The following is a 15,590-nucleotide window of genomic DNA, read 5'->3' on the forward strand; positions in this document are numbered from 1 at the left end:
GGGACCTAATTTGAAACTGACAAGTCCTAGGGCTGGCCATTACCGTAGAGACCCCAGGGGGTGCCCTGGATGTTTCGCATGTGACTGTACCCTTATCACTCCCATAATGCCACCTGTCACTGACCACATGGCCTTCCTTCCCCCAGAAATGGCCGTATCCGACACGAAGCACTCCCTGTAAGTATGAAGTTGAATGTGGCATGGAACATTCTGGAACTTTATAACATAGAATAACCGCTCCCGCTTCTGGCCTTCCCGTACACTCACCCCTAACAGTCACTGTGCTGCCCCAACTTGTCTGTCTCCCAGGGTCTCTCTAAACATGTCTTGTGGAGCCTATCTCCACGGAGCTAGGACATCGGGGCTCCTGGGGGTGTTAAAAGGTCCCCGCAGCCAGCACTGTTTATGGGGAGCAGGTCCCAGCATCGTATGGGAACTTGGGCAGGGAGTCCCTGGAGCTGGGCAGGGGCAGGGAGAGGGTGTCCTGGCCACACGCTGGTGGAGCACAGCTAGGCTTCAGTCCGTGCCCTGGAAGCCCCCGAGGCTCAGTGCCGCCTCATGCGCAGGACAAACCATCGGCGCTGACAGTGACTGTCCTGGATGCCGCCCGCCACAGGCATGGGGCCGGTGCCCGGCTCGTTTTACGCCATCCCCGTAGTTCCTCCTGAGGCAGCTCGTGTCTGCACAGAGAAGAACTGGGCTGTGTGAGATGAAGGGGTTCAGTCGAGGGGAGAGCTCATCAGCTGGAGGGTGAGGGCAGGAAAGAGACTCTAGGTCAAGAAGCAGCTGCCAGGGTGGACGTTCGTGACCCCCAGGGTGTGGGGATGGGTTGAGGGAGAGAGGGACCCGCGGGACTGTGAGGGGATGTGTGACTGAGGCTTTTTCTTAATCCACAAGGGAGACGGCAGGTGCGGGGAGACCTGAGCACCTGGAGCCTGAACAGGAGCAGGGGCGCGGGGGTGTCTCAGGCCGGCAGGTGTCTGCAGCCCGGAGGAGAGACCTACAGGGAGAAAGGAGGGCCTGACAAGCTGCACGAGGACAGGGGTGGCCAGTGTGCATGGGGCTACATGAGCTGAAGTGCAGATAGTACCTCCAGGGGGACGTAGGACCATGGTCAGTGTGGCAGCTGGGCCCAACCACGTCGCGTGAGCCCATCAGATGAGCTTCAGAAGTGTTGCAGCCAGGGAGCTGGGAAGGGGCCCAGGAAGGTGAAAGAAGATTCTTTAGTGGTGCTGAGAACAACGGAGCAGCTGTGTGGGTCCAGTGGGAATAAGTGAGGCCTTAGTGTGGACAGTGCAGGTGGCAGACGGCCTTAACCTACAGGGTGGGCAGCTCCCACTGGGCCTGCCCGCAAGCAGATGGGGGCTTGCCCTGAGGGGCAGGGGTGACTGGAAGCGTTCTTCCAGCAAACACTGCCACTCCTAGTGGATAGAGACCCACGCTTGGGCTGGGGGGTCTAGGTGATAGCCACCAAGGTCCCTTCAACTCTAACTTTTTTACGTGAATGATAAAACTGTGTCTGCTCACTAGACAGATAAACATTCGTGGGTACTAATGTTTTGTGTGAATGTCCCAGTAGTTATTAAAGCAATGTGTGCTGCCTAACCGGTGTCTTCACGTCCCCAGTCACACTGACTCTGCCCTGCCTGCCCAGCCTGGCCCCTCGCCTGGCTGCCGCCCTCACCCACTGTCGTTCTTCTGCAGGGTATGTCATCACCATCTCTGGTCGCATGACCTTCACGAGTAATAAGTCCATGGAAATCGAGGTCCTCGTGGACGCCGACCCCGTGGTGGACAACTCGCAGAAGCGCTACCGGGCTGCCAGTGCCTTCTTCACCTACGTGTCCCTGAGCCAGGAGGGCAGGTCGCTGCCCGTGCCCCAACTTGTGGTGAGTAGCCCCCTCGTCACTCGCTGGGCTCCCAGGAGACACTGAGTCACGTGAGCCCCATCCCAGGCGAATCCTGGACCAGCGACCTTGGCTGCGGTGCAGGTCACACGTGGGGGCTCTCCCCTGTGGACCGTCTGGGTGGGACTGTGCAGACTGGGAAGGAAAGACCCTTCCTGCGCTTGTCATTGGCACTCCCTCTCAAGGGTGTGCGTGGTGCGTTGGGACTCCTGACACTGTACAAATGCTGGAGTGGGGTGAGGACCCCCAGGGCGGACTCCTGATGTGGACCAAGCCTGACTCCTGTGCTGCAGGGCTGGGCATCTGGGCCTCGTGGCCTTCCCCTGCCTGGGGCACCTGGGGGGCTCTGCCCTGGCTGTTCACAGACGGCGAGCAGAGCTGGGGGTCTCTGGCCCAGGCTTGGAGCCTAGGGGTCACGGCACCCTGCAGGGCTCACCAGGCCACGGTCTAGGGCTCCACACCTGAAGTCTCAGGTGGGTGCCGGGGATGGGGAGTCTAGGACGGCTGGGGGTGTGGCATCGCCAGCATTTTCTTAACCTGGTAAACAAAAGGGTTGGGTTCACTGAGCATTTAATGATTTCCCTCCCTCTTGCTCTCCCCAGCCCCCATGTCAGCTGCTGGCACCCACGATCCCCCAGTATTCCAGGCCACAGTCCCAGGGGACTTCCTGGGGTCCCACCCACCTCATGCCCACCCTGCCCAGTCCTGGTGGCAGATAACTCACACACTACTTGCATCACTGCCCCTCTCCGTGGCACCTGGACCAGCTTGCTCCCTGGCCCCTCCCTCCTCCATGCTCTCACAGACACACACTCCATTCGTCACAGCACCAGCTGATCTCTTTTCCAAGTGTTTACATCTTGTCACTTCCCTGCTGAAAGCTTCCAGGTCCTCGTGCATTTATATAAAGTCTAGGTTCCTGCCGGGCCTTGGGGCTTTGTGTGCCCGGCCACCCACCCAGCCGCTTCTGTCCCACCTTCAGGCCCGAAGCCTCGTCCCCCGGGTCTGGGCCCTATCTCACCTCAGAGGGGCCCCTTAACCCCTCATTCAGAGTGCCCCCCAGTCACCCTCTGTCTCATACCTGCCCACCTGACTCAGGGTAGCCAGTCATTAGCCAGTTGTCCATCTCCCCCCTGGACTGAGCTGCCCGAGGCCTGGTATGTGTTCACCCCTCATTGTCACTAAGGCCTGGAATAGTCGTGACGTTCAGTGGGCGTTCTCTGAAAAGTGCAAGCACCCTACTGTGTGCAAGGCCAAGCTGGGAGGAGGCAGCAGTGTGGGCGCTTGGAGGGGCAGGGGGTGTGTGCCAGGTGTGAAATGGCCCCCCGGAGTGGCAGGAGCCCCCAGGAAGGGCAAGGTGGCGTTGTTGACAGGTCCCAGAGCTGGAATCCCAACTTGTCTTGCTGACCACCCATGTGGGAGCCAGAGGTGGCTGAGAGTTCAAGGCGGGGACCAGGGAAGATGGTGGGTGGTGAGGATGCTTGGCTGGGAGACACTGTAATTGTGTGCGGGAGGGAGCGAGCGAGCGTCCAGATGTCCCTTGAGGCTGACGATGGTTTTAGAATAAGCCGCGCGAAGGCCTTCCCAATGCCCGCCAGGGTGGGTGCGCCGCTCAGAGCGGGTCCAGCACCCGCCGGCCGAGACCTCTGCCTGCTTCTCTCAGGCAACTTGACCTCACCCCTGGGGTCGGGGCTCCCCTGCTTGTTACCCCGTCACACAGGTGAGCACCCCTCAGACCAGCAAGGCTGAGGCCCTGTGGAAGGTCACAAAGCTAGCCATGAGGGCCCGGGTTTGGCTCCAGCACACGACTTTCTGCTGCTGGGTGTGGAGAAAGCCTCTGTTCAGGGTGCTCCTGGTTTCTCCTCCAACCAGACTGTCTGTCACTGGGGAGCAAACCAGAACCCTGGGCTGTCGTCAGAGTAGGGTGAGGGAGCAGTGGGCACCGCGGCCTGGGCAGGGTGGGTCTTTAGCACCTGGCACTTCTGTGGAAGCAGCCGCGCCGGCGACTGGGGCCCCGCCAGTCTGAGCCCTGCTTCCAGAAGCGCCCCACAGGGCTCCCTGCCGCCCCCACCGCGTCTGCCCCCCACGCAGATCCTGTGCCTCCTGGAGAAAAGCTTATACTAAAAACCTCTGTGACAAATAAACATATGCATTTAAGATCTCATTCATCACACATGCAGTAACGAGGCCTCCACGTGCTTCTTCCTGTGGCTGAGGGCGACCACCAGGCCAGCCTGCCCGGCGGCCCAAGCGTGTTATTTCTCGGTGACAGCCGAGGGCCTTCCGAGGCGCCTCCTGGGGGCTGCTCGCCCACTCCTGCTCCTTCTCCAGGGACCTCAGAGGCCCTGCGGGGCTGGGTGGGCTGTGAGTCCTGGCCGAGGCGACCGTGGCAGCAAGGCTCCTGTCGTGCAGGAGGAGCCTCAGCGATCACACACGGGACCCCTTGATCTCGGGTCTCTCCGCCCCGCAGCCCTCTCAGTCCTCCCAGCCCCGATCCAAGAACACATTCCGTCTTTATCTCGCTGGCCTCTCCCTGCTTTTGGCACAACTCACTGGGCCTCAGTGAAGCCTGTGCTCCCTTGACATGGGACTGCAGAGTCCAGATGGCCACCCCATGGCCCCCTCAACATGAGGCTCCGACAGGTCGCGACCTGCGCCCTTTCCCGCCCGGTCCCTCCTCCCTTCACTCCCACATCAACGTTACCAGCTCTGCCTCTCCACAGGGTCTCCGCAGGCGTCTCACTTACCATTTATCCTAAATTGAGTTCTTTATCTCCCCCACCAAGATAAAATCCCTCTCCCCCTCGTGTGTTCCCACCCTCGGTGAGTCTGGGAGCCCGGCTGGCTCCTCTCTCCTGCTCAGCCCCGCACCCACTGGGTCCCTGCTCTGCCTGGGCTGTACTCTGCTGTCCGTTCCTGCTGCCCTCGGTCCAGCTCCACACGCAGACATCTAGTCTGTTAGAATCAGATTCACTCCCTCTGCCACCAAAACCGCTCAGGGGCTCCTCAGTGTCCGTGGCACGGGGTCCAGCCAAGCTGGCCTCCTCTGTTCCTCAGTTCCAAACTCATTCCCGCCTCAGGGCCTTTGCACATCCTCCTCTACTGCCTGGATTGTCACGGAGCCAGCTCTTGCCACTGTGTCGCAGACCTTTCCTCCTTGGAGGGCTGTCCCTCGCACTGTAGGTGAAGCCTTCCCTCACCACCACCCGGCGACTCTCCCGTCACCACACGCTCTGCAGACACTTGGCACCGTCTGAGATTAGGTAGTGCGCACGCATCAGTGTAGTGTCCAGCTCCGGGCCGGGCTGTGTTGTAGAATGCCCGGCACAGAGCAGGGCTCAGGAGATGTCTGGGAGCGGTCACAGGCTTACTCGCCTCTCCAGCCACCCCTCTCTACCTGGACAGTCAGAGCGGCAACCATGGGTCCCTCTCTGCCCTCACTGTGGTGGATGCTGCACATGCTGGCCCATATGTGGGAACGGGCATCCCACTGCCTGAGTTCTGGTCACATGACCTCAGGAGGCGCCTCCTGTGTGCCTCAGTTTCCTCATCTGTACAGTTGTGTCAGCCATGCTACGCGCCACAAAGGGTTAGTGAGAGGATTCTACGAGCTAGTTTATATCAGCAGCTCGGTAACTATCTTTCCTGGCGCCTTCCTCACTAGAGCTTACGCCCTACCCGAGGAAGGGAGGCAGTAAACAAGTTGGGAAAATAGAGGATGTTAGGTGATGGCAAGGGGAGAAAGCAAGAAGTGGGGGGTTGGCATTTTCTGGGGGAGCAGTTGCAGCTTAAATAGGTTCCTTTTAAGGAGGGCCTCAGTGAGAAGGCTGTATTCCAGTCGGGCTTAGAGTTGGGGGAATGGGGAGCCATTTCTCAGGACCATCCGGGTGAAAGGAACCACAGACGTGGAGGGCTGGAGAGAAGCGGGCAATCACGCACCTGAGGCCGCCCAGCTGATACAGGGCAGGCCGGCACCAGGACCCAGCCTCTGTCTGTCAGCTGGGGGACAGCGGGGCCTGCAGGACTCCCCAGAGGGGCATAAGACTAGATAGATAGCCAGGGAGTCGGGACACCTTCTTTTTGGAAAGGCTCTTACTGAGTAAAGGCAAATGGACAGCGTCTGCAGTACCAGCCAAGTCGTAAGGCACACCCGCTGCCCAGGAGCCCAGCTGCCATGGGCCTTTATTAACGGCACTGACTGGCCTTGCTGCCCTCACACATACCCCAGAACTCAGCCAGCTACGGAGACCTGTGCCACAGCCAGGAGGTGTCAGCAGTCTGTGGGCTCTGGGAGGAATACCTCAGCGCCCCCCGGGGTCTGGTCTCCCATGGTGAATGGCCTGCAGTCAAGGAGCCCTTTGTGGGAGAACCCATGACCTTCACAGAGCCTGGAAGCAGTCCTGGGGCCTGGCCATCTGTGTACCTTCTCCATAAACCTGCGACCTGGGGCGGGGTTCGAGTGTAGGGGGAGCAGCTAGGGCATAGCGAGTGGGGGACCACAGGGTGTAGGGATGACCCCTGATTGAGTGAGCGGATCCCTCAGGTTTGAGGGGCTAGCGGTTGTGTCCACACCTTCCTGCTGGCTGGTGTCTATCCTAGGCGTTGTTTCTCACCAATTAAAGATGCTCTTTGATTCTTCACTGAGGTGGCCTGGGGCTCACAGTGTTGATAAAAATAGCCTCTGGCAGGGAGGATGGGTCCATTCCCCAGAGTGGGGCTTTCAGCTCCAGCCTGGCCTCTGTGGCACTGACCTGGGGACCACTGATAAGAGTGTTATCTGTCTCAGAGCACACGCGTGCTCTACACAGCCTGCGTGCATGTGCCAGCAGTGGAGACTCAGCCCTCCGCCCTCCCTGCCTCCCCTTTTGTCAGTGAGTCTTCAACCTTGCGTCTATTTTTAGCTCCCCTCCCCGGGGCTGGCTGACACGGCAGACAGCAGCCTTGCTGTTGGAGTATTTCTTGATGAATGTTTCATGTTGCAGGGGGGTGGCCTGCACACCGCGCCCTGGCTGCTGCCAACACTTTCTAGGCTAATTATTAGAAGAGGCCATCGTGGAGCCTGGGGCCAGGCCCCGCCGGCCACCCTGCCTCCCTCTAAAGGCCTCCTTGTGGCCATGGCCTCTGATCTCAGGGTTGGGGAACAAGCCCCGGAAGGTGGCCAGTGCAAAGGGACACAGGGAAACCACCGTGATGGCTCCCTGGGGACCTGGCATCTCCAATAGGTAGGTTCCCTCCCCCCCCAACTCGGGTGAGCAAAGTGTTTTCTCTCTCCAGAAACGTGAGAACCAAGTTATGTCTGTTGAAACCTAGCTAGTGCCATCCTGGACATAACACCTGCCTCCCGTTCTCCAGTTCAGATGTGGCTGCTGCAGCCTCTGAGCCTTCGGGTCCCAGGGAGACACATGGGGACAAAGGTGCCCACTTTGTGTGTATACAGGGTGGGGTAGGGGACACGGGAGGAGCCCGGAAGCTTCGGGAGAGGCAGGTTGTGAAAGAGCGCTTTAATCTAGCAGCTTCATGGATCGTTTGCAAAGTGAACGTTGTAGCCAAGGAGCCGTGGCCTGACTGCACAGCCACGGCCTGTGGGGGCAGCGGGGCAGCCTTTTTCGAAGCAGGTTTGCTTTGCTCGCAGGAACCCCAACCTGCAACATGAGCCTGCCCGCCCAGTGCTGAGACCTCGTCTCGCAGACAGTGGGGCAGAGGCTCAGTCGTCAGATGTTGAAGTGACAAGAATGTGTTTTCTGGATTAAAATGGGAGGCAGTGGGGAAATCGGGGGTGCAGCCATGCTTCTCGCCCTCCTGTGAGGCCCAGGCTCACTCGTAGTCAGTGCGTCCCACGGGAGTGCAGTAACAACGTGTACTTTTGTGCTCTGTCAGCCGTGAAGTCCGCCCATGGGAGCTTGGCATCCAGGGCTCGGGGCAGCTTCGAGGGCTGGTCATCGCCGTGGTTACTGAGCACCCACTCACAAGGCCTGGCTTTCTGCCGAGGCCAGCACTCCGTGGCCATTCCCTGTCTGGGAGGGGCCGGCGGGGTGGGTGTCCCAGGTGCCATAATGGTGACAGTCTGGTCACAGAGAGCTGGACTGTTCAGAGCGCCGCCGACCCCGTCTCCTGTGCTGTTGTATCTGGCATCGGGGGTCAGGGACTGGTCCCATGCTACAGACAGGTGACTGTCACGTGGGGACGAGGAGTGACCTGCCCAAAATCAAGTGGCCACCTGTGGTCCAAAGAACCTACTGCAGGACCCTGAGCCCCTGGCCTGGCTGGCCCTTTCCTGTCACTGGGCCTCAGTTTCCCCACTGGCACATCATGGGCTGGGGGCTGCTCCCTGCGGTCCTTCTTGGCGCTATCTCAGTGACGCTCTACCTGGAAGGCTCCTCACTGCTCTGCACTGAGGAGGAAGCACGGGGCAAGGCTTTCAGCAGTGGTCAGCTCCCCACTCCCAGGGCCGGAGCTTGACCCCAGGCACGGGGTGCAGAGTGGCCTGGGGTCCTCCCGAGAGACCCGTTCCTCCAGATAAAGCATCAGCAGCCGCGGCGGCCACCACCTCTCCTGGCAGTAGCCAGGCCCGTTCTGCACACTCGACATGGCAAGAGGAACCCATGTCCCGCCCCCAGAATAGAGGACAGCAGGTCCCCACTGTGACTTGTCATGGCCCAGGAGCCCGGGTGGCTCCACGGCTTGGGTGTACATGCCTGTTTCCTGGACACTCGGTGTGGTAGAGTGGTTTTTTATTTGCTCCCTAATTTAAATTCAGATGTACTGGAATATAGCAGGATTGACATGTCTGTTCCTGGCCGTGCCCCTCCCCCCTCCTTGCTGCCAGTCCACAGGGGTGAGTCAGGAACTGGAGGAGTCAGGAAGCTTCTTGACCAGTGTCCTGCTCTCTGCCTTGGTTTCGGATGCTAATCTGGGAGTCTGCCTTGTGATGTTAAAATGCCAGGATCCTGAAGCTGCTCCTGTCACCTGAATGGTTAGTGCTGGGAACTTCCAGTGGCCCGTGAGTCCCGCCTCCCCTGGAACCAGGGTGTGGGTACCATGGGGCGTGGATGAGAACATACAGCCTGGTTCCCCTCGTCTACCAGAGACCGTCACCCCTGGCTGCCTTTCCCTGGGCAGACTGCAAGCTCCGCAGGGCGATTTCACGGCCACACACGAGGGCAGTGATTTGGGGGCTGAGCTGGTGCTGCAGATGGGGGGAGCCTCTGTGTCTGTGACTCCACAGCACTCAGGTTATTGGAGACAACCGGCTGCGTCCCGTGGAGGCACATCAGAGGGGCTCATGAGTCCAGGCCTGCAGCTGCTGAGAGCAGGCAGGATGGTCAGGGCCTTGGCCGTCCCCAGGGAGAGGGCTTCCCAGGTCCCGGCTCAGCCCCACTGCATTCGAGCTCCACGTGTGGAGCTGCACGGTGGGGCCACAGCTGCTTGCGAGCCTGTGGGTCCTGGATGCCGAGCTCGTCCTTGCCTGGCCATGCTGAGTGGCTCCAGTAATGAGAAGACATCTTAATTGCCTATGTGATTGTCCCAAGATCCCTCGTCTCCCATTCTGAAGACAGGAGAGAGTGCGCTGCGTGGCTTTCTAATTAAGAAGGTCTGCGTCCCTCGGGCTCACAGGAAGTTGTTACATCACCACTAGAAACCTCTGCACCAGACATTCATTAATTACAAAAAGGACAAGCTATTGATTTTACCAAGGGTGGAACTTAGTCACTCACCCTTTGTGCCAAGTTCCAAATGTGTATTCTCAAAGCACAGAAAATGGAAAATGGAAAACATTTGGTGTGCACTGTCAGGCTCTGAAAGCCACAGGCTTCCCCTCCAGTGGAAGGGAGCCCAGAAGACGGCAGTTGGCAGGAAGAGCAAGAGGACGGAGAAGAGGCAGATTGGAGGCCCCTGCAGCCAGCGGGGCTCCCTGAGCAGAGTGGCAAGGGCACTTTCCTCCTGCTGTCACCCCCCTGTCCCTATGGCTGAGTATGATGCTCCAAGGGCCACCTTAAGATGACCCTCAGAGCCACCCCCGCTCCTCCCCGGGCAGTGCTGTGGGTCGGACACAGCGCACTTGGTCTCAGAGGCTCTTTGTAACATGAGCACCAGAGAGAGAGAGAGAGACCCCCCTGTGCAGGCGCTGCACAAAGCACTGGGCCGTGTCACCTGGAGTCTCCATTTTACACACAGGAGGAACTGACCCTGGGAAGGTGGGCAGCGTACCTGAGGCCACAAAGCCAGGTCCCTGTGACCCAGAGTCTGTGTTCTGGAGCCACCTGCAGTCCCCTTTGCTGTCACTTCCTCTTTTCTCCCTGGCATGTGCACGGGGAGCCCCCCAAGGCCCGAGCCCCCTAAGGTTGTGGACACACGCTCAGACTGCTGGGAGGCACCTCTCGGGGGTCCCCAGTCCTTCCTGCCAATAGCCTTCAGCACTTGGAAGAAAATGTGATTTCCCACGGAGGAGTTTTTTCCTTCTCCCGCCGCCCCCAATCCTCCATTAAAAACAGCAACAGCCAACAACTTATGTATTTATTTACTTTGCCTGATGGAGGGAGACGGGCTGCGAGGAGGCGGCAGCTGGGCCGTGTGCAGGGAACCATCTGTCTCATTGTCAACTCCACACCCAGCAGGGAAGTGGTGGCCCCTTAGTCACTTGGCCAGCAGGGCTGCTTATCAGGGCGCCGAGCGTCCCCCAGCCAGCAGGCAGGGACTCTGCTACCAGAGAGCAGACGCCTCACTGCCCGCCTGTTTGCTTCCATTTCTCTAAGGGGCGGCTGCAGGGACCTCACTGCCCTTGACCATCCTCACAGACTGTGCACTGGCTGGACACCTTCCGGGGCAGCCAGGGGAGGGAGGCCATCAGAATCTCGGGTGGCAGCACTCGTGGGTGGATGCTCGATGCCCCGACATCAACTGCATCCTGCTCCGAGGCCTGGTGGGCCCCGTGGAGCCTGGAACATTCACCACCATCCCGAGACAAGGAGAGAGATGAGCCCCCGACTGGCTCCTGCCTCCCAGGCCTCGCCAGTGTCTTGGCCACGCTGCCCAGGTGGCCAGCTACCTCCCCATGATCCCGACGGCACTGGTTCTGAGGGCACATCCTGGCACATGACTTAGCTGCAAATATTAAGCATCAGAGACTCGTCAGAATGGCCATGAGGCCCAGGGCTGGGCACCCGCGGTCCCCTCCACCCAGAAGACACGAGAATTGACCGTGTTTGGTGCCAGCCGCATGGACAGGAATTACTGGGCCTGCACTGGGCCTCTGCCCCTCCTCGGGTCCCACGATGGCTGAACCAGTGGGAGAAGCTTCCACAGCCTTTCGTGCCCGTGTGTGGGACTCCTGATGGCCTGCTGGTGCTGAGGGTGAGTGGCCGCAGTCGGTTGGGGTCGTGTGGCGGAGGACAGGGCTTCAGGCCTAACTGGAGGACGAGCTCAGGAAAGCTCTGCTAGACTGAATTGTCACAGCTGCACTTCAGGGACAGGTGGAAGGAGGGGAGGCAAGGGAGGTATCCGGCCCTAACAGCGGGCACCTCCATAGGTGGGCACCAGGGCACCTCGCTCACCCCCAGACCTGGCCCTCCACCAGACCCAGCACTGCTACCCCGGCTTCCAGACCCTGCTGTTCCCACTGGAATGCTCACAGCCTACTCCTCACTCCCAAAAGTTGTGGCCTTTGTGCCTGGGGAGGGGGTGGGGCCCCCACTGGTCTAGTCAGTTTTCCTTTCTTAATAAGTATAGAAAGTTCAAATACATGCAAAAGTAAAGAGAAGAAAGAACTTCCATGTAGTTACCAACGTGGGCCAGCCTTGCCCACCTCCCCACCCAGGCACATTGGAAGCAAATGTCAGATCACATCGTTGACTCCATGAATCTCAGTGTGTATCTAAGAGCTACAGGCTCTTTGTCATTGGCTTATTCTTGCTAGTGGACTGGCCTCTGGCCAGCGGGCCCTGGGCTCCAGCCTTCCTCCTCGCAGCTGCTGCAGGACCAGCGTTCCCAGAGTCAGACTCTTACAAATGCAGCATTTTTCTTGTGCTAGGACGTGACCAAGAGTCAGGGCTTCCTGAGCCAGGAGTTCGAAGGGAGCTAGAGGGTCACCCAGATTGACCACCACCCTGATGGCAGATCACCTGCCAGCTAACGGGCCACCACCTGCTGAGGCCTCCAGTTGGGGATGGCATGGGTGCTCTCCCTGCTCCTTGAATCCACATAGACCTGGGAGGGACAGACTCTTCCCACTTTACAGGTGAGGAAACTGAGGCACAGGGTGAGAGGAACTGCCCGAGGGTCTGCGCTGAGCTGTTCTTGAAACACTGCCCTCTGCTCCTTTCCAAGGTGGCCATTCCGTGGGGTGGCTTGGTCTCCTGCTGGCCCTGGCTCTGCCGTTTGCTGTTGACAGGACCCAGGGACCCCCTGTGGACAGGACCTTCCCAGGAACTCTGTCGGCACCTGGCCCTCTGGGCCCCCTCACGCTGTTCTACTTCGCCTTTGGTCCACACTGTTGTCATTCCCTATGTCAGCGTAATCTGGCTAGTAGTTGTGTGGTCAGCTAGGTCGGCTCCCTGGAGCAGGGTCCCAGTGTCTAAAACAGGGCATGTGCCTGATGTGCTTCGTGCATGTGGGGAGGGAGGGATGCAGGCTCGGCCTCACAGCCCCCAGCGGTCTTACTCAGCAAGCGTTGCCTGTGCCCTGCTGCCCTCATGCGCCAGCGTTTGGGTGGGCACTGCCACGCCGACCCTCCCTCTGATGTTCTGTGAACTGTGGAGAGCACATGCCTCGTGGTGGTCGTGGTTTGGAACCCTTTTATTGAGATATTAATAGAATTGCGTGCCGTCCAGTTCTGTTTACATGTGCGATCGGTGGGTTTGGGTATATTCACAAGTTGTGCACCCATCAATGTTAGAACATTGTCATCACAAAAGAAATGCTGCGCCCCTCAGCTGCAGCCCTCCTGCACCCTGGCAGCCGCTGACCTGCTCTCTGGATTGGCCTGTTCTGCACATGTCACGGAATGTGCTCATCCGGGAGGTGGGCCTTTGTGCCGGCTCTTTTCTGTGTTACCTTTTACTGACTGGTGTTGAGTGGGGACAACTAGGAGTACGGAGGTCCTCACAGCAACCCTGTGGGGTGGGTGGATATGGGCCCATTTTACTGAAGGGGAATGTAGGTGAGTCTGTGGGGCCCCACGACTGGTAAGCGGTGAAGCCAGATTCAAACCAGTCTGACCGGTGCCCCATGCTGGCCCGGAGGGGAGGCTGGGCTGGCTGAGGGCAGAACAAAGAGGCCACTGCAGAAAAGGCATGTGGTGTGGTGGTCCCAGGAAGGCCAGCCTTGCTCCGCTGGCCACTGCCCCGTCCAGGTGTCTCCCAGGGCTGTCAGGCCTAGTAGCTGTGAGATCACACTCACCCAGCTGATGGCAGGAGAACGTGGATGGCACTTTCCATTTGGTCAACCCCAAGACGGGGCTCCTTAGGGGAGGGAGTCCGTGACCAATCAGCGTAGGAAAGCCCGGATTAGACCCAGTTAAACAGATTTACTTTACGTCAAGATTTTTCAGAACCTTGACCCCGTGGGCATTGTTTATGGTGAGAGACCAGCGAGCGTGCAGGTTCCCAAACCCATCTGGTCACAAACCATCAGAGAAGCTTCATCTCCCTTTTGGAGTTGGGGACACCTGCTGCAGGTTTGCAGTGAGTTCTGTTCACACCAGTGAACAGTGGTACACGTGCTCAAGGGAAAGAAGCAAAGGGAGTGGTACAGACAGATGGACAGATAGGCGGACGGACAAATGGACAGAGTGATGGCTGCAGTGGGTGGGGCTGCTCCCTGGGTCTCTCCCGGGCCCAGCAGCCCTTCTCAGCCCCGGTGCCAGCTGCCTCCTCCCCAGGAACCTGGCCTCAGATGGGTCGTCCCTGCCCGCTGCCCAGGGCAGCCCTGATGACGGCTCCCAAGCTCATGCCATCAGCTCCACAGGGCCATTTGCCACCACTCCTGGAGCCCTCCCAGCTCCCTTGAGCCACAAGAGCATTTGGCTGGTGACCCAGGCACTTGGGGACCAAGTTCCTTGCTGGAATGCCACGTCTGCCAGTTTCCAGAAATGCCAGTGGGCTGGAGAAACAGGAAGTCCCCCTCATTAGACAGGACCTGGCTCCAGTGGGCTCGGCAGAGGGCCCAGGCGGCTGTCCCCTCAGTGCTGCGGTCCTGCCAGCAGTCTGGGCACACACTGTTGCTTTTTGAGAAGTCCTTTTCTTTCCAAGCCTCTTGCCTTCTTTCCCTGCCCCAGGGATGGAAACTCCACCAGCTAGAGGGAGGGCCAGCCTGCTCCAGAACCCCAAGCAGAGAGGGGCTGGGCTCTCAGAGCCAGGAGGAACCTTAGCATGGGGTCCAACCCACCATCTCCCCTTCTCCTGCTCTCAGCCAGCCCCACCAGGCCCTGACACCCCATTTTTCAGCTCCGGGACCCCACATGCACCGCCTACAGTGGGGACCCCAGAAGGGCCACTCTGCTGAGCTGTGGCTCTGGCTGCTATGGTTGAAGGGGAGCCACAAGTCTCCTTGGCCACGCCAAACAAGTTCCACAGGGAGGGAGAGGAGAAGGCCCTGCTGTCTTAGCCTGGTGGCCTTGACCCTGCATAATGGCCACATCAGCCGTCCCCCATTTGGGGCAAGGATGGTTAGACAAGGTCCGGGGCCCTGCTGCTCAAAGTGGTCTATGGGCCAGCGGCATCGTGTCACCTGCACGTGTGTTACAATGAAGTCTCAGTTCCCACCCCGAGACCCGCTGGACCCGTCTGCATTTCCAGATTCCCAGGTTTGAACAGTCCTGTTGTAGCACCTTCTGCCTAGACGTGCATAGAAGCCTTCAGCAGTGCCCAGCATGACGTGGCCTTAACCTCATGGGGTGCCTTCAGCACCAAGGGCCTGGCTCCAAGTCCTCCAGGCCCCAGGAAGCTCAGGGGTTCTGCCCCCCTTAGAACTGTCTGCCCAAAATTGGAACGTTTCGTTTTCTCTGGGCTGTTTCAGGTCAAATTGCATAGCCTCCGATTTCATTTTTTTAAAAGTCAGCCAGAGATGAAACCAGAGCAACAGGAGGCCCTTCTTCAGTAACGTGTCTTGATAAAGCCACCATTTTCCACGTGTGCTTCGAAGACTGTTCAGACGGGAACTGGAACCCCTGTAAGGAGCACCATCTCTGTCCTTTAAATACCCGAGCATTCCATTGGCTCCGAGCCGCAAGGTTTTGACGGTTTACACCTGGTGACATTTGGAGAACAATTTCTGAGAAGGCTGAAAGGGAAGAACATTGGGTCTAACCTGACATTCCATCCTCCGGCTCTGTTCTCTCTTTGGCCAATATCCCATTTGTCTGTAAAACACTTGGGCCTAAAAATAGCTGCTGGGGCCTGGTGTCATTGTGGATGAAGGGCAGCTGCCCCATTTCTTCAGTTTTCAGACACCCTCAAAGTGTCGCAAGGAAATGTCATCCCAGAAGAATTTGCATGGCTCTTTAAACCTGAATTTCCGGCCCAGTGGGCAAGAGAGCTCTGTGGCAGGACAGGAGGGGCCTCGGGAATGACTGATTCTGCTGCAGTGACCTCTGCCCAGGGGCCACGCCACTTGGCAGCCAGGCCAGGCCACTCTTGAGAGTGAAAGGGGGCCCCGTCATACTACCCCAGGTTAGCAGGCATGAACCAG

General features: G+C 58.9%; 1 protein-coding gene across 4 annotated transcripts in view; it reads left to right on the forward strand.

Annotated features, from left to right (window-relative positions):
* ACOT7 (acyl-CoA thioesterase 7) overlaps window positions 1-15,590 on the forward strand; it is a 93,127-nt gene that overhangs the window by 76,393 nt on the left and 1,144 nt on the right. For all 4 annotated transcript variants that reach the window (XM_019746775.2, XM_019746776.2, XM_074334181.1 and 1 more), the window contains exon 8: window positions 1,705-1,889. In XM_019746775.2, coding sequence (XP_019602334.2) covers window positions 1,705-1,889 — 185 coding nt within the window. The remainder of the gene's footprint in view (window positions 1-1,704; window positions 1,890-15,590) is intronic.

The sequence above is a fragment of the Rhinolophus sinicus genome, linkage group LG06, assembly GCF_036562045.2.
Source record: "Rhinolophus sinicus isolate RSC01 linkage group LG06, ASM3656204v1, whole genome shotgun sequence".
Classification (NCBI taxonomy): Eukaryota; Metazoa; Chordata; class Mammalia; order Chiroptera; family Rhinolophidae; genus Rhinolophus; species Rhinolophus sinicus.